Source organism: Tasmannia lanceolata, unplaced genomic scaffold (assembly GCF_043159265.1).
Source record: "Tasmannia lanceolata isolate RefF3 unplaced genomic scaffold, GAP_Taslan_0.1 ptg000037l, whole genome shotgun sequence".
Lineage (NCBI taxonomy): Eukaryota > Viridiplantae > Streptophyta > Magnoliopsida > Canellales > Winteraceae > Tasmannia > Tasmannia lanceolata.
In genome coordinates this window covers 60,050,797-60,074,229 of record NW_027518714.1, presented here as the reverse complement: position 1 = coordinate 60,074,229, position 23,433 = coordinate 60,050,797, and the positions used below count along the sequence as shown (strand labels likewise).

General features: G+C 39.7%; 1 protein-coding gene across 1 annotated transcript; it reads left to right on the top strand.

Annotated features, from left to right (window-relative positions):
• Positions 1-124: 124 nt before the first annotated feature.
• On the top strand, positions 125-23,207 carry LOC143860053 (vacuolar-sorting protein BRO1-like). Its single transcript, XM_077370560.1, has 8 exons — positions 125-917; positions 2,000-2,950; positions 5,187-5,276; positions 10,844-10,912; positions 12,117-12,257; positions 15,395-15,443; positions 22,274-22,377; positions 22,464-23,207. The coding sequence occupies exons 1-8, from the start codon at positions 264-266 to the stop codon at positions 22,920-22,922; spliced, it is 2,517 nt and encodes an 838-aa protein (XP_077226675.1). The 5' UTR covers positions 125-263; the 3' UTR covers positions 22,923-23,207.
• Positions 23,208-23,433: the final 226 nt, after the last annotated feature.

The window sequence follows — 23,433 nt, the reverse complement described above, 5'->3', positions numbered from 1 at the left end:
TGACATAAAAATCGTTAAAGTCTGCCCACAATACACGTTAACAGTGGGGGTGTATTATCCTACAGTGGGGCGAAAAAAAAATCAGGTCCCCATTTTTATCGCGCCTTGTTTCTTTCGTCAGTCGGCCATATCATTGCTTCGCTGGTTCGTCTCCCTCTACATCTTCTTCTCCCTCTGATAGAAAATAAAAGCAAGGACATGACTGTAACGAGCTAGGGTTTTTCTAGGGTTTCTTTTCAAATTCTTCTCTCCACAGTACTATCATGGCTTCCCCATCAGTAAACGTGATGCTCGCAATCCACGAAAAGAAAACAACACAAATCGAAATCTACCGTCCAATCCGAAACTACATAGCCTTTCATTACTCAGAACGCGAAGCTCAAAACCTAGAAGACGATCTCCAAACCCTACGCCAAATGAGATCAGATCTAGAAAAATCTAATCCTTCCTCAACCGACTCTCGTCGAGATCTCCTCCAAACCTATTTCAAAGCCCTATGTTTAATCGAATCTCGATTCCCAATCTCATCAGACAATGATCACATCAACACAATTACTTTCACTTGGTTTGATACCTTCAAAAACAGATTAAAAGCCTCTTTACAAAACATTCACCTTGAAAAATCCGCAATTCTCTTCAATTTAGGTGCTGTTCATAGTCAGATCGCGCTTTCGGTTGATCGATCTTCGGCGAATGGGCTTAAACTCGCTTGCAATTCGTTTCAGGCGGCGGCCGGGGCTTTTGGGTTTCTACGGGATACGGAATCTGGTAAGGCGGGGCCCGCTACGGTTGATGTTTCGGCGGAATGCGCGGGGATGTTAGAGAAGCTTATGCTTGCGCAGGCGCAAGAGTGTTTCTTTGAGAAGGTTATTGCTGATGGGAAACCTCCTGGGCTCTGTGCTAAGGTTTCCAGGCAGGTTAGTAGCATCCCTCCCCCTTTTGATTTCTTCTTATTCATTTTTTCAGCCAATTATACTTTCTGTAGTTTTTTTCAATTGGTGGATTATCTCTTATTAAATGAAAACATTTGGCCACTTGGGGGATTGGGTTGTTGTTGTTCTTGTTAAATTTTTCGTGTATGATCTCGTAACCAAATTATTATTCATTTTGTTTAGTATTCCAATTTGGGGGTTCATTTCAGCAATCTCACTAGAATTTCTTGGTCCAATCGGTGGATTATGATTATCTCCAATTAAATGACAACATTTGGCCACTTGAAGGATTGAGCCTCTAACTCAGTGGTCAAGGCTTTGTTATTTTTCAGGGAGGTCCGGGGTTCAATCCCAACTTACCTACTAAAACAAAAGAGAGATGATCATAATAAAATAACACGCACAAATCAAGAATTGGTCCGACTTTTACAGGGATTCAGCCTCTAGCTCAATGGTCAAGGCTTTGTTCTTCTACCTGGAGGTCGGAGGTTCAATCCCAACTTGCCTACCCAATAAAAGAGAGATTATCGTAATAAAATAACACGCACAAATCGAGAAATGGTTCAAATTTTGAAGGGATTGAACCTCTAGTTCAATGGTCAAGTCTTTGTTCTTCAACCTGTAGGTGGGAGGTTCAGTACCAGCTTACTTGGGCTTGGGTTGTTGTTGGTGTTCAATGTTTCTTTTTGTGGCAACGTCGTAATGTGGCTGACCGTGTCTGATCTGAGGATAGTATGTCATTTCAGCAATCTCACTAGATTTTTTGGGTCCAATTGGTGGATAATCTCTAATTAAATTACAACTTTGGCTACTTCAGCTTGGTTTATTGTTTATTTTTTTTCATCTGATATATTTTTTTCCGTGATAACTTTGCAATGTATGTGTCTGATTTAATATTGAGTTTATAACTTACCCTGCTTTCCATGTATTGTTGTTGGTATCTGAAATATTAAATAGCAAGATGAATTTGTCATCGTGCTTTGAAATGCATCGGTTAATATTTTATTTATGGAGATGAAATTTGAATCTATGGAGATGAAACTAGAACTGTTCAATGACAATGCCAGGTTGGCCTTTACTATGAGGAAGCATATGCAGCTTTGAATGTTCAACCTCTTAATCAGCATTTCGACCGCACATGGATTTCTCATGTACAGTTAAAGGCCGCCCAGTTCTATGCTGAAGCTTGCTACAGATTTGGCTTAGAATTGCATGAGAAAGAAGAAATTGCGGAAGAAATCATGCGGTTGAAAAGTGGGATCAGCACACTGGCCGATGCAAAGAAATCAGCTAAAGGGGTTGCTGCCGCACTTCTTGATGTTGTTTCTAAGTTAGAAGCCAATCTAAATCTCAACCTGGAAAGGGCTATGAAGGAGAATGATAGGGTTTATCTCATGAGGCTTCCATTGGCCAGCTCCTTACCACCCCTTCCAACGGCCTCGCTGGTCAAGTCCACACCTATGAATGAAATCTTGGATGCAAGCAAAGAAAAATTGTTTGCCGCGCTCGTTCCGGAAAGCAGTGCAAAGGCTCTTTCTAGGTATACTGAGATGGTCGATGATATTATTCGCACACAAGCTGAGAAATTACAACAAGGGAGTGAGATAACCAGAGTTAAACTCAAAGAAATGGACCTTCCTGATTCAATTCTTGCGTTGGAAGGGAATTTTACTCTACCCACGGACCTTAAAGAAGATGTAGAGGCAGTGCAGATTGTCGGTGGTCCGTCTGGTTTAGAACCCGAGTTGCAGCAGCTTAGGGATTTAAGGAGGGTGAACCAGGAGCTGCTGGTCCAGACTGAAGAGCTTCTGCAGAAAGAAGCCACGGAGGATGTTCAATTTCGAAACCAATTCGGGACCCGATGGACTAGACCCCAGTCCACCACTTTAACAAAGAACTTGCAAGATAGGTTAAACAGATTTGCTGGAAACCTAAAGCAAGCCACAGAAAGTGATGCGCGGATTGAGCGTGCAGTAAAAGATCATTCTGCCCTCATGGCAATCCTTGACCGCCGTCCGGTATGCTTGTTACTTTTTTTATGTTATTTATTATTTTAGAATCTTACATAAGTCTTGCAAGCTTATGATAGTGGGATGGTCAGTTGATGTTATGTTCTTTGGATTTAGAGATCTATACTTGTTTGATCGTTACATATCTATGTTCTCGCAGTTTTCTTCTTCCAGTAACAGTTTTTCTTTTGAATTGTGTAAGTAAGCTGATCTTTCCCTAACACTCCTTTCACTGCATCTTATAGCTTAAATTTTAATGTTGGTTCTATGAAGAAGTGGTTCTAAAAGTTAATTTTACACCTACGAAATTTGCACAAACTCAATGCTATTCCAATACCAAATGCCAGAGTCTTCAAATTTTAAATTTATCCTAGTGCTACTGTTAGGTACCTTACCAATACGCCAAAAGCTCCAACTGATGGAACGCATTAGGCAAAACATGTCCCATACCATGCTGGGTCCCACCCAGTCCCATACCTAGGCGGGCCGCCACTCAGGACTGTAACATTCCACCACGCTTCCACATCTACTGTCCTCGGCGGCCCACTCTCTGATGGCTTTCACATTGGCCTTTTTTCAGGTAGGGCTTTCCACAGGTCACCCCTACCGTGACTCGAACACGGGACATGGTAGCTGCTCTGATACCAAATGTTAGGTACCTTACCAATACGCTAGAAGCTCTAGAGATGATGGAACGCATTAGGCAAGGCCCTTTAAACCTATCCCATATCAGGCTTGGTCCCACCCAGTCCCAGACCTAGGCGGGCCCCCACTCAGAACGGTAACATAGGCCAATATTATCATGGTTCGTACACATTTCTGATAGATACATAATGGCCCAATGCACTCGTACACATTTCTGATGGATACATAACGACCCAATGCACTGTATAGTGATATTTAGAACATGTTTCTGTAATGTATATCCTATTTTCAACTTTGCTTTTGTGAATCAAATTGGTTTAACTACACGTGAAAAAATTGTTGAACCCCTTGACTTCTATATTTTTCCCTTCAGCTGAAGAATCATCTTACCTTTTGGCCGTGGAGCATGAGGTTTGTTTTTTGTTTGAGATGATAACCAAAAGATTCCATCGCAGCTGAAAATATAGTAAAAAAGCATTACAACGCTGGGTTAGAAATTGCCTCACAATAGCAAGTTCCTCACTAAAAAAAAAGGGCGGCCCAGTGCACGAGGCTCCTGCCATTGTGGGGTCTGGGGTATTGGTAAAGAATAAAAATAAAAAATAAAAATAAAAATAGCAAGTCCCTATGAACACCACCCTTGTCTCGAGCATCTGCTTACTGGTTAGAATATGTGAATAGAAAAACCTTTCTTCACCATTCATACGAATATGATTTATCATCTTTTCAAAATTTATAACATTAATTTTTATTATAATTGTGTAATATTCCTGTTAGTTATGCCAATAGATTGTAATTGGTTGTTAATTTGAAAACTATTTGCAATCTGCAAGGGATAACACTCAATAGTTGTGTACTCCCGCAGTCCACTTCATTATATCTGTATCGATATTTTTTCTTGCTGTTTTTTTCTTCTAAAAAACCTTCTTAACCATAGTTCTATCAGCCAAAAGAAAGAACAGTCCAATCTATGTAGTTGAATGTATACATTCTTTAGTAACGCAGCAAGGAAGCACATATTTGATTTATAGCTACATTCCAGCCCTAAAACTAACCCTAGCCCTTTATTTTATTCTAATATCAGCTGTCCAAATAAAAATAATGACTGCCTTATTAAAATCTTAAGTTGGAATGGCATGGTCCCCACCATTTAAACAACAACGAACCAAACAAAATCTTACGAACAGAATTAAAACCCAACCAATTCCATACCTGAAATACGTTTAATGAAGGTGTTAAATGTTGATAGCGATTCTTTAAATTCTGTGTCTTTGTTTGCAGGTGTTATATGCTAAACTACATGATACTAGATGCATCAGGAATTCTTTAAATGTTGTGTCTTTGTTGGTGTTTATACTAAACTACATGATCTTAAATCCTCCCGTAATTCTGTAAATGTTGGAACTTTATTTCCAGGTGGTATATATATGTAGTAACTACGCCATGTTAGATCCATCGATTGTTAAGTTCGACATTTATCTTAACCAAATGATAAGTTCTGTGTTGATGTCCACATGCTTTGCACCATCTATTATTGGGTTTTTGGTTATGCCTACGTGCTTCCTTCTCCACTAATTTTCATTTCTACTATGAATTACAGATAGAATCCGCCCTTCCTAGTCTTGCAAGGCCAATTATGTCTTTGGACAGCAACGAAGACGCTATTGTGGGAACCTTGAAACAGAGTTTGGTAATTTCTTTATTAAGGCTATCTAGCTCATTTTGTTGCTTTTCTTTAAGAATTGTTGCAAGAAACCATTTTTACTAGTAGTTTTTTTTAATCTAGTAGCTGGTACAACTGAGTTGTACACCTTGTTCATTCACCATGGGGAGCCTGAACCAAGTGTTCTCACACCTTCTTACCCAGTTTAGAATTATTTTTATTTAAGCTATTGATGGCGCTGCCACTCATCAAAATAAAAAATTTAGCATGGTTTGGGTGACTGCTTGAGTTAGGAAGGGGCTAATTGTTATTGCCCTTATAAATAGCTGTATCCTTGAGCATTTACTTGGTCTAGTTTGTTGTGTATGAACCATAGTTACCTTAAGCTCTCTAGTTGGGTTGGAAGCTCACTTCGGAAGCTAAACTCTTCTCACTTCCCATATTTAGCTGAAGCGCTCTTCGTCCTAATTCCCAATACATTCCCTATTTAGGTGATTATGTTTTTCTAAGGCCCTGTTCATTTAAGATTATGACAACTGATTGTGAGTGCTAAACCAACTATTGGATTCAAATTTAAACATAATTTCGATTCCAATAATCAGTTTGGCACTCACAATCGGTTGTCATAATCCGAAACGATCAGAGCCTAAAAGAGTGCTCCTCTTTTGGTAGTATCAAATGAGTATATTTAGAATGGAATTTATTTAAAACTCTAAAAACTTACCATTAAAAAAAAAAAAAAAACTCTAAAAACTCTTCTTATGTTTCAAATAAAAATTATATGATTTTTTTTTCAAAAACATGACATTGAATCTAAATTAATAAAATATCAAGCTTGTAAAAGTATAAATCCATAAAACTTGTAATTCTAATCATCCGTGAGTATCTTTAACTAACTGTAACCCTAACCTACCATAACCTTATGTGTTTCTTTACACTTCTTGTTCGCTTCTACTGAGGCTTGTTACATGCTTCATATTCACTCCTCATGGCGCTTCCCACACATTTCCTCATTACTTTCCTCATTTATTCCTTCTATTTTCTCTTTTTTGAACCCGTTGCATATTGCTTCTGCTTCCCACATCTCTTCTCGCATTTGCTTGCACTCTGGCAACTATGGTATGAATCAAAATTAGGTTCTCAAGTCTCAACATTGGAATAGATTAGTGGATATGTACTTGACCTCTTCCGTTGTGTCATGCATTGTTAAAAATTGTAAGCACAATTATTGGGAGTGTTAATATTTGGAAACTGAAATTACCTCCTTTTGTCTTTAATATTTGAGTACTGAAATTACCTACTTTGGACGTTTCTTTTATCTATCTCTGCATAGTTTTTTTATTCTGTTATGTTCCTTAATGGGTGCGTTTAGATCGAGGGAATGGGGAATCGATATCGGTATATGATACCGATTTAGGCAATTCCCACGTTTGGTTTCATTTGCCAAGCGGGAATATTTAGCGCTTTCTGTTACCCGTCCAAGGGGGTGGTATTCTGATTCCAGGAATCGCAAGAAGAAAAAAATCGGCGATTTTAGTTTTCGTTGAAGACCATCTCTCCTCTCAAACTTACCTTTCTCGTTTACTTTCCTCCTCCTCCTCCTCTCTCTCTCTCTCTCTCTGGGGCAAAAACCATAGTCGGTTCTCTCTTTCTATGTTTTGGGGCAAAAACCAGAGTTGTATCTCTCTTCTCCTCCTCTCTGTTTTTGGCCAAAATCCAGAGAGCGGTTATTTTTCCAAAAAAAATAAAAAAATTCCAGAGAGTCTCTCTCTCTCTCTCTCTGTTTTGGCCAAAATTCAGAGAGCTGTTTTTTTTTTCAAAATAAAAATCCAGTCTCTCTCTCTCTCTCTCTCTGGGCAAAAACCAGACCGGATCACCCCCCCCCACCCCATCATTCAAGCGCAGATAAGCTATCTGCGCTCGAGCGCAGGAACCATATATATATATATATTTATTTATTTATATCTGTGTTTTTAGAGGAATGATAAATACAAGGGGGCCCTTCCATAAAGAGCCACAAAAGGGCTCTTGATTGGATCCACGTCATAAAATGTAACTGATTTTACGTTTTCAACTGATTTTAAAATGTAACTGATTTAATGTCTCGGTAGAGCTAATGATGTGCAGATGTATAACTTGTACAATATTTCATAATTTTTATACATTTCTTCTTTAATTGTCTCCTGAGAGCTTTTTGTACTAAAGACAAGATGGTTTGTGAAAATATCAAAATACGGTTGTGCTGATATCATTTCCCTAAATAATTTGTAGAGCTAATGACTTGCTTACACATTCACATTCAGAAATCTATGTACACATTTTAGAGAGACATGTATGACATCACTATTTCATATTTGATGTAGCTACTCGTATAAACCACTTGTGAATACCTGAACACATCCTTTTATTACATCTAAGCTATGGTTCATATTAACTTGCTTTGACTACTCTTTGTGAGGTTTTGTATTTTTGAGTTTTGACACTCAATGACCTGATGTGAAAATGTTTTACTGACTTGATTCTATTTTGAGGTATGCTAAACTCACAGGAACCCTTGTAGAAACCCTTGTAGGCGGTTTCTGCAAGGGCTCCTGTGAGTTTAGCATCCCTCTTCTATTTTGGACACCCAATCGCAGAACAAGTCTTATTGATTGAGAACGTATGAAATATGTATTGAAAATTTACTTCCATTCCGACGTTGGTGTGGAGGGTACCAAATTCTAGAACCGGAATCACAATTGATTCCCTTATTAAATTCCAGCGCTACCCAAACACTAGAAATAGAATCATTAACCGTTTACGGAGGGAATTGGAATTGGATTGGAATGTGATACCGATACCATTTCCCGATTCCGGCAATCCAAACGCACCCAATGTGTATTGGACTATTGGTCTAATACGTTGTAAACATTACCCTGTTATTTATTGATTCTGTGTGCACATATGAAAGTGGGAATGAGTATGATGCCTGCGCTAGGCTCTATTTATAACTGACCTTCCATCTTAGTTTAAATTAGGCGATCATTTTTCCTCTCTTTAACCAACAGTTTGAAGATAAATGGTAAATTTTAAAGCGTCATTGCCTTCTTCATTCAGCTGCGTACATGTAGCCCTCCCCAGACCCTGCAATGGCGGGAGCCTTGTGCACTGGGCCGCCGTTTTTTTTTTTTTTTTTTTTGCCTTTTCCATTCAGTTTCAAGTAGCCCGGGATTGCGTTTTTAGCTAAAAAACTGTCGATTCTGATTTCGTGCTCTGGAAACCACATGAGATAGTCTCTGAATGCAACATATCGATGCATTTCCATGGGTTCTTCTCACAAGTCGCAATTCCAAGCTTGCAATATACCAATAGAATGGTTTGAATTCCATAGAGACTAGCTTTGCAAAAGAGGCAGTGTCCTTGGACAGATATTTTCTGATTAGATGGGAGAGCTGAGTGGTCAGAGAAAAGGTGTTGTTGGGGTTCAGGTCTGGGACAGGGTTAAGACACAAGGGACTGGTGAATGGCTTGGCTTAGTTTAGGGGTTTAACAAGATTTGGGATGAAGCAGATGGTGGAATGAAGTCCATTTCAAAAAAAAGATGGTGGAATGAAGTGGCCAAGTGGTATATGCAGAAGATAATTAGAGAGATATTGGTTTATGAAAGAAGAACAGGTTCAACCACTAAAATAGTATGAAACTAAATGGAAATTGCAGAAGAAAGTTCCTTTAACAGTGAATAAAGAGACGAACAAACTCTAGAATCACTGTAGTGATTTCTCCAGCCATCATACCTAGATGAAGGTCTCACACTCCCACGGCTGTAAGGTGGCTTGGTGAAATAGCTTCCCAAAATTCTTCATTAAGTGTAATCTGAAATTTATGAGAACCGTATATAAGTCTATTGTTACATGGGAACCCTATATACAAAATAGCATAAACTTCCAAAATCATCCAAGTTAGAGCCGATATAAGAGTGGACCAGACCCAATTATTTAAGAGGGAAATTGAACTAACTAAGAAAGAAATTGAAACAACTAAAAACCAGGCCCAAATGAAAAGGATAAAGTTAAAACACTAATTTTGGCTTGTACGACCATAGGGGGTAATTTGATATTTCACAAATGGCGTGCTGTATTGCTCAAAAAGTCCATCTGTTCACCCTTTGATTTTATGCTCTTCAACTTGGGGTGCTCATCATGACCCAATGAACGGCCCATGTGAGCCCCACCTCATCATCATACCTGCAATCAAGAGTTTGGGTCTGACTATTCTACCCTTTCTTGTGTTTTCTGATTTGAGTTGTAGTATGATCCCTATTGTGTGTGTGCGCCCTATCATGTAGTTTTGATAGTGAAAATGAAGATGAATAGTAGCAGTAAAATCAGCACAACCATATTTGAAGGTGTTAATACCATTTTGATGGCAAACATTGTTTAACCAGCTGTAAAGGGCTATTAGCCTATTACAATTCCCAAAAGGTACTCAGCGGCCAATCAGAAAGTGTAACTGCAAGGCAAAGTGAGTTTGTCCCAGTATCAAAACATGGTTGCACCGAAATCATTAGGAAGTTCCTAACACCCAATTTTTTGGCCCCACTTATGCCACTCGTATGCAACTGGATCAGTTGATTCGATTGGAGGCCACGTGTCTGGCTAAATCTTGTTGAAAACACTTACACTGTATGATCCGAGGTCCTTAATCCATCAAGCCTTGTCTAGGGTTCCATCAAGAAAAGCTTGACCGTAGATTTTGTTGTCCTTTATCTTATGCATCAGATGTCCGTTCGGCATGGGATCAAGACCATGCAGGTTGTCTCATGAGCATGATGTTCCACAAAGTCATAGTCTAGATTGCATAAACATGTCCCCACATGGGACCCAAAAATTGACTGCACGCATTTACCCCAACAGTGTGTGTGTTTCACCCGCTTGTTTTAGTACCTCTCCATACATTTTAGAATTTTTCTTCATTGTCTACTACAAATCATTTTGATTTGTTTGAACTAATGGAAGTTTTCTAAATAAAAGTGATGGGCCGAAAGTACCAAAACAAATAGTTTTGTCTCTTCAATCCATGCAACACTACAAATAGTTCTGTCTCTTGAAGTTCATTTTAACCATCAGTTGTGGTATTTTTCACCCGCTTGTTTTAGTACCTCTCCATCCATTTTAGAAATTTTCTTCATTGTCTACTACAAATCATTTTGAATTGTTTGAACTAATGGAAGTTTTCTAAATAAAAGTGATGGGCAGAAAGTACCAAAACAAAAAGTTTTGTCTCTTCAATCCATGCAACACTACAAATAGTTCTGTCTCTTGAAGTTCATTTTAACCATCAGTTGTGGTATTTTTCACCCGCTTGTTTTAGTACCTCTCCATCCATTTTAGAATTTTTCTTCATTGTCTACTACAAATCATTTTGAATTGTTTGAACTAATGGAAGTTTTCTAAATAAAAGTGATGGGTGGAAAGTACCAAAACAAATAGTTTTGTCTCTTCAATCCATGCAACACTGCAAATAGTTCTGTCTCTTGAAGTTCATTTTACCATCAGTACATACATTATTATTAGGTGGGATTCATTTCTTTTCTAAAATATGCTCATACTATGCAGAGGCAATTGGAGACACTTGGTGCACAACGGGCAGCTCTTGAAGACATGCTTAAAGAGATGAGAAGGAAGGTGTGATCGGTCTCTACTTATAATTCTGTTATTCATAGATTGCTCATTTTAGGATATGGAAAACCTTTCGTCTCCTTAATTATTACGCTAGATGCACATGAATTCTCACGAATGCTGCTCTTGTTACATTCATTCCTATTTGCGACAGACCATTTATGCATGCTTACTGCAGCCTATGCTTAAGGATTCATGAATTTTGTTATTAGTTGAGATTCATGGCTTCCTAGGTGAAATTTACCATTCCATTTTATTATAATAAACAATGTTCTTTTATAAATGCTTGTATGGGTTTTATTAGGGAAAGAACCTTTCATCATTGCTGGGTTAAAAAAGGTTCTTACCTGGCAGTTTGTTTCATTCATGCTCTTCTTTTGGGAAACCATGAACAAACAGCAGAAGTTAACCAAAATCATTGCTGGTTTAAAACTGATTCTTACCGGTAGCAGCTTAAAGGGTCTTCTTAAAAGCGACTAGAAGTTCAATTTTGTTTCATTCATGCTCTTATTTTTAGAAACTATGAACAAACACCAGAGGTTAAGCAAAATCCGCACAGCCATGATTTAGAATCGGCAGTGCTGCCTCATCGATTATTGTCTCATCTATCCTTTTCATGGAATATCTAACTAATATTAAGTTAGGAGCTATTGGGATGACTTGGTGATCTCATTCTTTAGTAGGCAAAGGAGTGGACCTAGGATTGTCTTTAGCTGCTGCTATATACTTTGGTGACTGATTTAGCATACACTTTATCTAAGATTTTGTGGGAACACAGAGCATTTAAGCACCAAAGGAAAAAATTTAGATCTTAAAAAAATATATATATATTGTTCTCTACACCATTTCTTCTCTACAGTTCAAAGGGTATTTCCAACTTCTCACACGGTTCTGCCTCTTGGATTGTTCATATTAGCAGCTCCCTAATACAGTGCTGCTTTATTGTTTTATCCATGTATTAACTCTCAAATTCTCACTTGTAATCAATATTTGTTATGTAATGCACTCATCAGATTATTGAAGAATTGTTTTCTGCCTATTTGCCAACCCAACTTTAAAATGGAAAGTTTTGATTTTTCTGGCCTTTCTGTTATTAGTCACAAAATAAATAAAAATTATGGCCATCTTTCAGAATGATTGTTGGCATAGCCTTCATGAAAATTCAGATATGAACATGCCCTTGTTGGACACTTATATAGCCGTATTGCAGGATGATATACTACCCAAGTTGATGACAACCACTGGATCCTATGAGGATTTTTTCAAGAAGGAGATAGCAAAGTATGATCTTATCTGTGAAGACATTGCCCAAAACATAGAGGCACAAGAGCAGTTATTGCTGCAAATCCAGGTCAGTTAGTTTTCACATGTTTTCTGAATCAATGGTTCAATATCTTGAAATGCCCAAAGTTTGTTATCCTTTGCTTCTATGCAATAGGCTATTGCTAATTTTTTGTTTTAGATTATATCGAAGCATGTTATGTGGGGTAGCAAACAAGAATAAGAATACCCGTTACTGAAACATTCTTACACTTTTCACTATGTAATATACATGCACTAGCATGTTGTAAGGTTTCCTTTTGCAGACAATCTCACAGTTTCCATTTAGCATCCTAAACAGTTTACCAACAGTTTTGTTGGGACCCGGGTAGAACTCACCCCCAAAAGCTAGCCGTTAAGGCGAGGGTGCCCATTCCCTTATAAGCCCATCCACATCCATCTACTTATCCGATGTGGGATCTTTGCTTTCACGTGGAACCCCCAACAATCCCCCCCTCCGCATGGAAGCAACGCGGACAATCTTGCCCCTCCACACGGAGGCAACATGGGAACTACGAGATCTTCCCTGAGGGAATTTCATCATCCTCAAAGGCATACCGGGGTTACCGAGATCTTCCCCGAGGGACTTTTCCGCCCTCAGAGGCATTCACTGGGGTTGCCGCGGCCCGGCTCTGATACCATTTATTGGGACCCGGGTAGAACTCACCCCTAACAGCTAGCCTTTAAAGGGAAGGTGTGCATTCCCTTATAAGCCCTTCCACTTCCATCTACTAATCCGATGTGGGATCTTTGCTTTGACATGGAACCTCCAACTAGTTTCATACAGTGTCATTAGCTTGACCACAATGTAGAACACCTTTGGTCGCCTTGGAGGCAGGCTATAGAACTTAGTGATGCTGACCATAATTTGAACTACCAGGCCCCAAATAAGAATCAAAAGGACCCTCTAGCCGCTATAAAAAGAATAATATAGAAGCATCAAAATCAGTTTTTTGCTGGATCTTGCTGATGATGTTAGCATGAAGTTCTTTTGGCATCATGAACACCGAACATAGGTCCATTCATTCTAAAATTAGATGTGCCGATCAATTCTGGATTTTGGGATTTTTGTAGAAGTTGTTTAAATTAGAAGTTTTAATGTTTCAGTTCAAAATAGAAGTCTATAGCTTGTCTGGGTGCGTTTCAATGTATACCCAAATTGCAATTTGGGTGTGCATTCAAATGTAGGTCAGGTGTGATGGGATTTTGTTTCGGAGTGTTCTGATTGATTTAGAAGGTTCTAGCCCGTTTTTCGAAAATGGGGTTTGGAGAGTTTCTTAGACTAACAGTTCTTTTATATTTTAGAGTTGGGGGTTGCTTCAGACTAGGGAAAAAAAAAACTGCTTTTATAGAGTAGGTGATGCAGCACATACACATGTAGGGAGATTTGGAAGGAAAGATGTGTCTTATGGAAGGACTTTCTATACCTTCCTAATATCATGTTTAAGATTGTTTCAACACAGTGTATTTCACTATCTAAATCGCTCACTCCTACTTGCGAAAGCTCTCCTGAGATTTTAGGCTCTTGGTACCATTGGCATTTTTCCTAGTAGGCCCCTGAGGCCTACAATCCTTAAAGTTTTCTGGCTGAAAACTAGAAGCATGAAGATAAAGTTGAATATGGAAAGTGCTTCTAAAGGTAATCATGGTATCTCTGGTGGTGGGGGACTGACAGTATCTTTAGAGATCATAAGAGTAAGCTCATATTTGCCTTCTCCCATTTTATGGGGTCGGTTCTAACTTTTAGGCTGAAATGAGAGGCATTTTAGATGGCACTTGGGGTTCACAGAGAAGCTGATAGTAAGGTGTTGATAGATATGATTAACTCCAATAAGAAGCCACCTTGATCTCGTCTATTAGCTACTATTGGTTGGATCTTTTGGATCTTATGTTTGACATTAACTCTCAGTTCTCTCAATGACCCTACCCTGGATATGAACTCAGAAGTCGTTTAATGGGGTTTCTATCAAATGGTCTTTAATTCGTCATGAAAGAAATGGATTGCTTAAATGACACATAATGAATGCACTTTCTTATTTGTTCTTTCTTAACGCATGGACACATTCATAACTAAATGTGAATATTGTGAAGACAATTATTACGATACTATTTGGAGAGAGAGTTTTATCCTAACAATACGACAATTGATTCTGAATTGTTCATAAAGTGAATACTGGAACATTAATATGTTAAATATTTAACTGTACAGGGATATGTAGTGTAGAGGAGTGTTAGGAGTGTTTGATGCAGTATTCAATGCTATTTAGGCAGTTAAACATAAGTGTATTCAATGCACATTTAACCCCTTTGGTAATTCTTTTTAAATTATTTGCGACATTGCTCCAGATTATGGCTAAAAAATTGGAGCATTTGGACCAATGAATTTGACTATTAAAGTCAAGTTACTACCTCCTAGTTAAGTAGCAACAAATAGAAAGACAGTTGTAAATCTGCACTGGAAGAAAAAGAACTCGGAGGCATACGGAAACACATTATGTTCAAACGTGAGCACCAACGTGACCTATTGTCAAAGGTTCTTTGTCAGATAAAAAAACCAACTGACGGTTTCTTTGTCATCATTATAAGCAACCTAATACTTCTGGTGCGTTTGAGACGAGCTTTAAGTTAGAATGCAAGCTAATGGCTTATACAGCTTAATTTTCTACTTGGTTAGATTGGTTTTCCATGTTTTTGTCAGATGAATTAGATAAAAAGTTGATTCGTTCTCTGTTTCATGTGCTCCTAATTTTCTTTTTGTCCTTTTATTTCACAATGCACCAAGCATATTGTTTGATATCATGTTCACATGGACAATAATGACCCAAGTGTCAAAAATGAGGTTAAAGTTGTTAATAGCTTATAGATGTTCTCGATAATTAATATTTATTTTGTGTTTATGGTAGAAACTGAGACAGAGCTGCATTACGGCAATCTGCAGTCACTTGGAAATTTGATAGACCATTAATGGGGATGGTTTTAGTTTCATGCTTCCCCCATCCATATCTAAAAATTGAAGTTCTATTTCTTACTGCATAATTTTACCTGTATCTGAGCAATTTCTTTTATGACAAGATTATAATCGAAGATAAAAACACTTAATGATATAAGATATAAATACTAAATGATAAGTTATTACAGTGCTGAAATGTTCAATGTTCTTATTTTCAGGCTCAAAATGATCATTTTGCTGCCATCTTTAATCTGGAGGACTACAGAGGTTGGTTTCATTTATCATTACCTGCAAGTCTTCATAGGGAATTGGTTGAATTTAGTGAACATGCTGATGTTATTACTGATTTCATTTTTTATATGAGTTACTTCTTAACTTGTGGTATGAAATAAGCATTTTATATTTGTCCATGAGTGTAACCCGGGTGCTTTTAAAAGCCTCATGCAATTTCTGTCTACATTATCATGGATATGTTTCAAAACTTGTAGAAGCAAAAATAATATGTGGAGTGACAATTACTGCCGAGCCACCAATGTGCACTAATGATTTCTTCTACTTGAACATTTTTCAGTGCTATTATAAATGCACTTGATGATGTGATCCAATGGGAGTGCCCTTGTTAGCAAGGGTGCCTTTCAGTTTAACATTCCTCACACACACACACCGGATTTGCTACGGACTTTCGCAGAAAGGCATTTTGCAGCTGGCTGTTGCATGAGAGAGCAGACACCTCTAATGAATTAAATGAATAAGACAAAATCTGCTGAAAAGTGAACCTGGGTGCCTACTTTCTCTTGCAACAGCCTTTCTACGGAAGTCCCTTGCAAATCCCTACACACATGAGTTTACCGGAGGAAGTCTGTTAAGTAGGTTATGCAAATAATTGAGCCATTGAAAATGTAGGATTAGGAAGGTTATATTAGTAACTTTTTTAGAGACTGTATGGAGTGGGAATCCCTGCCAAATATTGAAATATATGAATGAGTATACCAGTCTGTGAAGATCCATCATAAGTATTGCAGCATATTATCACCCAAGTTTTTGACAAGCATCTCAGGTGCCTGTATTTAAGAGAATACCTTCTTTCACAATCTATGAACTAATTTCTGTGCTTCATTTAAATATTGACATAAAATTCTAAGAGATATCTTCAATAATTGATACAAAGTTACCTTTCATTTTCACTGCTCACAAATTTCCAATGTTCCTTCTAATGATGCTTCCTATCTTCTGCAAATAAGTCTATCACCTTGGTCTAGAACCATCATAAGATCAGGACTCCCATACTCCACAACTCCATCTGCCACCTCCACTGTTGCATGAATCATTTATCTTGGCACCTCCACTATGATATGATGACCACTCAAGCCAGCATTTGGAATTCATGATCGAGCCACCACCACCATCCTCCCTCTTGATGGTAAGAAGGGACCTTAGTTGCATGAAATGAGATGAGATTACCTGAGCGTGCTTGAGGGACTTTCGACCTTCACTGCTCGAGGAATTATCCTCTGAATCTCTATTTTTGCTACGGTGAAAGGGGTATCTGAAAAGATTTTATGAATTATTGGGCTAAGTTACAGTAGGTTTTTGGTGAAGATTAAGTTAATTTCTGGAAATGTATTGTCTCCTAGTAGACTCAGTAGGTCTTGTTTTGGGCATAAGAATCATTCTTATGGTATAATCAGGGGGACTTCTGGTCCCCTCTCTTTTTTTGTAATGCTCTCAGTATATAAATATATTGTCACTTTTCAAAAAAAAAAAAAGGTTTCATGAAATGAGAGTAGAATGAGGAAGCAACAGTTCCAGGGGTATCTGAAAAGTTTTTATGAATTATTGAGTTAAGTTACAGTAGGTTTTTGGTGAAGATTAAGTTAATTTCTGGAAATGTATTGTCTCCTAGTAGACTCGTAGGTCTTCTTTTGGGCATAAGAATCATTCTTATGCTGTAATCAGGGGGACTTCTGGTCCCCTCTGTTTTTTTGTAATGCTCTCAGTATATAAATATATTGTCACTTTTCAAAAAAAAAAAAAAGTTGCATGAAATGAGAGTGGAATGAGGAAGCAACAGTTCCAGGGGTAGGGGAGCTTTCAGAACAGGAAGTCTTGGGGAGATCAATAAAAAAGAGAGGAATTGAAGATAGTCTAAGGATTGAGGAGACTAAATGAAGGCAGAATTGAAAGTGCCGTGGCTAAAAGATGGGGATAGAAATTTAAAAAAATGATAAGGAAGATAGTCTAAGAATGGAAGACTAAAATGTAGGCAGAATTGAAAGTGTTGTGGCTAGAAGATGGGGATAGAAATACCACTTTTTCCACAAGAAAGCTAGCTTGAGAAGAAAGGTTAACTACTTGCAGGCAATCAAAGTGGGTGAGGCAGTGGTTGAAGATGAAAAGGAGATTGAAGAGGATGTTTTTGGGTTTTATACGGAGTTATATTCTGTCCAAAACATGTGGAGACCCTCTCTAGGTGGAGTTTAAAAAGTTGGCAAGGGATGCGACTTCTTGGTTTGAGCAAGCTTTCGAGGAGGAAGAAGTGTGTTGGCTATATTCACTATGGATAGTGACAAGGCTCCTAGACCGGTAGACTTCACTATGGCATGCTTTCATGACAACCGGGAGTGCAGGGTGATTAAATGAAAATAACGGAAGAGTTATTCAAGCTAAGGCTACATTTGTTGTTCTTATTCTTGAGAAAATAGGGGTTGTTGACTTGAAGCTTATTAGCTTTGTGGGAAGCCTCTATAAGATTATTTCTAAGACCTTGGCGGCTTGGCTATAACGTTGAGGAAAGCAATAGATGGAGTCATCTTCCTTAAAAGAGGGTGTCTTTGTTGAAGGGCGTCAAATCCTTGATGGGGCCCTCATCAGGAACGGATGTTTATATTCATGGAAAAAGAAGGGAGAGAGCAGCCTCATATGCTAGATTGATTTGGAAGAGGTGTATGACCACGTGAAATCCAAGTTTTTCTTATATATGTTGGAAAGAATGGGTTTCAACAAGAGATGTAGAGGGTGGATTCAGGTGCGTGTTTGACATCCTTTCTTTCAGAGTCTCAGTGTGCTTGAGCAAGGTGATACCTTGTTTCCTTTCTTGTTTTTGCTATTGTTGGGGAAGCGTCTAAAAAGGTGGTGGCAGTGTCAGAGGATATGGGGTTGTTTGAAGCACGGTCAATGGGGAGGTTTGGATATCCCACCTCTATATTGATGATGATATGCTCATGTTTTGCAAGGATTTGAAGGCTCAGATGATGAATTTAAAGTTGATGTTGAGATGGTTTGAGGCGGTGATGGATTTCAAGGTTGACATTAAAAAAAAGCTCCATTGCAGGCCTCAACATACCTAAGGAGAAGATACCTTTGCTTGTTGACCACTTTGGGTGCAATGCCGATGCCCTGCCCATATCTTATCTTGACTTACGTTTAGGCATCGACATCCCATCAAAGAGATTTTTTTTTTCCTTTTTTTTTTTTTAAACTTGACAATTTTCATTAATTTTGAAATAGCATTTGGGACCAATAGTCCCATCCTGCTTTTACAAGTATTAGTTGGGTATCAAGCGTACACGAAATTTTACAAAAAGGAAGAAGGCATATCTGTCCTTCTAGAAGTCAGGAGTACAGTACCCTTCCCTAAGGATCGAGGCTAATTACAAATATGATACTACTTCAAAATCCTCCCTATTAGCTCCCGCCTTAGCTTCAGTGTCGGCCATCTCATTTGCCGATCGCCTGCGGTGTTCGAGGTTTGGATTAACTACCCGCATAAGATCCAGTATCTCTGCAACAGAATCCTACAATCTCCAACGACCCTTTGCTGATTCAGAGGCCCAGGTTACCACATTTGAGGAATCGCCTTCCACTATGAGGGGACGTTGATCGTGTTCAAATGCCCACCGCAGGCCAAACAGTAAGGCTTTAGCCTCGGCCTCGTTAGCATCACATATACCACATGGTCCCGAGTACGTCATAATAATCGTCCCAGAGGAATTTCTAATTACTCCAATCCCTGCCTTTCCCGGATTTCCCCAATGAACTTCCATCAAAGTTAAGTTTCAACCACCCCGATGGTGGACTCATCCATTTAGGCTTGGGCTTGGACCTGATGGTTCTGTCCCATATTACCGACCACCAGTTCCTTATCAGGTCCCCCATCCTATATGGGGTTGTTTCTTTGCCTTTGTCCAGGAGACCAGTTCCACCTTGATATCAGAGGCGACACGGGCAGCAGTTCTACTCTTTTCCTGAAAGATATGTCTATTGCTCTCTTTCCAGATGTTCCATACTATGGCGTAGGGAGTTGTTGCCCAAAGGTATCTACCCATGTCTCCAAATTGCCCTGAACGCCAGCCAGAGAGGAGAGAGCTAATAGATTGAGGGCAAACCCAAGACATCCCAAAAACTCCAATTGCGATTATCCATAAGTAGTAAGCAAATAATTTGGATGTAAGAATATACAATATTGAGAGTAGGAAGGATCTTTTTCTTTTAGTAGGCTTAGAACTCAACATCGTTACAAAATTTGAAAAATACTTAAACTATTAAAAGAACAGGGGGTGATACTGTTGCTCCCTCCCTAGGCCGATGGAATCTCTCTCTCTCTCCTTTTTTTGCAATTTATATCTCCCCTTTCTTGCTGATCCCTCTTTCTCTCGCTTTGATCGATCCCTCCCTCTCCCCTCTCCCCTCTCCCCTCTCCCCTCTCCCCTCTCCCCTCTCCTCTCTCTCTCTCTCTCTCTCTCTCTCTCTCTCTCTCTCTCTCTCTCTCTCATGATCTCTCCCTGATCTCCCTGTCTGCTTTTTCTGATCCCCTCCTCTTTCTCCCTCTCTGGCCTCTCTTTCTCTCGGATCTATCTCTCATACTCTCTGATTTCTCCATCTCTCTCTCTTGATGGGCAAGGGAGGTGTTGGGGGCTGGATAATGCCCAGGTTTGGGCAGACCTCGCAGGTGACACAACAATGGTGGCTGGAGGTGCGGAATGGCCGGATCTGGGTCCAAAAGGGCTGGATTTATTGGGAAAGGTCTGGAGATGGGTAGGGTGGATGGAGATAATGGGTTGGTGAGTCATTGGAAGTGGTGGATGTGGCAGGATTATGAAAAAGGGTGGCCAGATTCGGGGGGAAAAATGAGGAGGTTAGATGTGGTGGTGGAGGAAGAGAATGATGTAGGCTGCGGACGGCGGCAATTGACATTGTCGGGTATTCCAAATCCTATTCTCCCTAGAGAAACCCGGAGCGCACGTGTGATGACGGAAATGGTTTTAGGAAGCTGTGGGTCGTTGGATCTGGAGGCCGTGTTGAGTGGAGGAGGCGATAGGTAGCCGCAGATAGCATTGTGATTGCCAGCAGGAGATTCGGGGGTGATGTAGGGTAGTCGATCGAGGTGCGAGATTGGGACTACTGCTGAGACCAGACTTAGGACCGTGGGAGATGGCCTAATGTTGGGTTAGGGGCTAGCGGTAATGGAGATTGTAGGATTTTGGTTTTGAGTTTTAGGTTAGTGGATGTAGGGATGGAGAGGATGGTGGAAGGAATAATTAATGGGGATCCACCGGAGTTTTGGTGGTGGTGCGAGGTGGAGGCCGCCGGAGTTTGGTGGTTGTGCGAGATGGAGGCGCCGGAAATCGGATGATGGTAATAGGTAGTTGGTTGCCGTGTACGGTGTACGGTTAGGGGGCGCACAATAGCTCTGAGTCTTTGAGCGGGATTTTGAAATTTGAATTTGCCAGCTGGAAGGTGGTGGGGAAGTATGTGTGACGTGGCAGGTCACGTTCTTGACTTTGTGGGCCCACAAATATGGCTATTTATGTTGAATCTGACACAGCTTAAGTTATTGGGTATTGTAGGCTACTGGGTAATATATGGATGGCTATTGTGCACGGTTAGGGGCTCACAATAGCTCCAGGAATTCGCCAGCTGAAATGTGGTGCACAAGTTTGTGTGACGTGGTAGGTCACAATCTTGACTGGAGGGGGCCCACAAATATGGTAGAGACCATTGAGCATGGTAAAGGAAAAGAAGGGGGAAATGAAGGTACTTCTTGCTGCGGTAGTAGATGAAGAATTCGAAAGGGAAGTGAAGAAGTTATTTGGAATGATGGCGCCGCAGGGTTGACCCAAAAGATCACTTCTTTTGGTTTTTTCAGGCCTAGGAGTATGCTCCTTGCCACCCTTAATTGATTCTATGTAATGCAAGTAGGGACTCCTGGTCCCCAATGGAATTTCCATAGTATCAATGAAATTGTCAATTTTAAAAAAAAATTAGTAAGCAAATGGGCAATGCAACATTAGATCATCCAAAGGTTCTTCATCTTGATGGCAAAGAACACACATGTGAGGGACAAGCAGTCCCCAAAAGAAAATTAATACACCCCACAATAAATTACACCCCTTCGATGGAAGAAATGACCCGAGTTACCGGGAGGTCAACACCCTCCTTGGCCAAAGCATCAGCGATGTCATTGACAGATCTCCACAGGTCGACAACCCATCGAAGACAATATGGGCCCCCCAAAAAAGCTCCATTGTGGACCTCAACATATCTGAGGAGACGATGCCTTAGCTTGTTGACTGCTTTGGGTGCAAATTCAATGTCCTGCCCTTGTCTTATCTCAACTTACGTTTAGATATCAATGGGACGTCGAAGACAATGTGCCTTTTTCTCTGGAGCTTATGAACCCTGACAGTGGAAACGTAAGGTTCTTCCAATCTATTGGGTTTTGTTGACCATGGAGAGATTGGAGGAATTCTTTGTGCTAACTGCATTGTTGATGTCTTCTTTTATTGTATTTCTCCAAAGAAATTTGTGTCGTTAGTATCTTGCATCCATAGCCGTTGTATGTTCTCTTTTCTCATCTTGGAAGGAAGCCCTGCATTTATGTGCTTCCACTCCAACCGTTAAAAGAATAATTTGCTTCGTGATTTTCCAATAGCCATACCACTGAAAACAACTGTTCTTTTACTAGTGATAATACCACATGTTGCTTTAGGTCGAATTTATGTGTATCTTGCATTTATATTATGTTGAACTATAATTCCAATGAGGATCCTGTAGCTCCTGTCTGTAATTTTTGCTGATTCTTGCAAGTTCCTTTCCAGCTTCCCGTGACAAAAGTTATAAACAAATTGCTGCCGCCATATCAAAGTTCCGAGAAATCAAGGAGAACATTAATGAGGGGCTGAAGTTTTATGTTACTCTTCAGGTATGAAATATTCCTCACAGCTTTTGGGTTTATTATCTCTGGCACAACGTGTGCAGGAATAAGAACCTACCTGGGTTTTTCAACAGGATGCAGTCACAAACATGAAACAACAATGCAGCGATTTTGTGATGACCAGAAACATCCAGTGTCGGGAAATGATCGAAGATGTGCAACGGCAAGTGGCAGGTCTCAACTTTTCCTCTTCTGCAAGACAGCCACCTCCCGCAAGGGGTTTCTCACAGCCTGCAAATCCACCAAGCACCCATCATCCTTCCCGTCCACAGACACCTTACTACCAATCTGGGGAGCAGCCAACGGCTGGATTTGCTCAGCCTCATCCTGCGTACAGTTCATCACAGCAGCCTCCTTATCATGCACCGCCACCTCAGCAACCAGGAAGCCATGAGTATGGACAACCTGCTTATCCTGGGTGGCGCGGCCCGTATTATAATGCCCCCACACAGCAGCCTGGATCGCATCCTCCTCCTCCTTACACCATTCCACCATATCCTCCCCATCAAGGTGGTTACTATAAGCAACAATAGGGCATCTTCTGAGGGAATTTTTCTGCTTATCATGTGGGTCACTTTCTTCCATTTTGGATGGCAATGGATTAGATTCTCTGCTTTGTTGCCTGCGTTCATGAATCTACATGCATTGTAACTATGCACTACTGGATTTTATTTAGTAAATATGAGTTGAAAGAAGCTTGTATTCTTGGTACACTAAACTGAAAGCTAAGTATGGGTTGAAAGAGGATTGAATTCTTTGTTACAATACACTGAAAGATATGCCGTAATCTTTGAGATAATAAGACTAGCATGTTCATATTCTTGGAGTAAAGGCTTTATTTTGCAGTGCTCTCACTTTTCCGAGTTTTTGAGCTTTAGGCATGTATAAACTGGGGGGGGGGTAGGCCTTACCAAGACTTGCTACATTACCGTGTAATACTTATGGATATGATTAAGGAGAGGTTGGGTATTCTTTTTTCTTCTTTTTTTGAAGAGTCACCTTCTTCATGAAAATTTTCTAAAGGATTCATTAGCTGACCCCAAC

Excerpts from the sequence above, each read along its gene's own strand:
- LOC143860053 (XM_077370560.1), top strand. The coding sequence starts at position 264 with ATGGCTTCCCCATCAGTAAACGTGATGCTCGCAATCCACGAAAAGAAA. Across the intron at positions 918-1,999 it reads GTGCTAAGGTTTCCAGGCAG|GTTGGCCTTTACTATGAGGA; the intron begins GTTAGTAGCATC and ends TGACAATGCCAG. Across the intron at positions 22,378-22,463 it reads AGTTTTATGTTACTCTTCAG|GATGCAGTCACAAACATGAA; the intron begins GTATGAAATATT and ends GTTTTTCAACAG.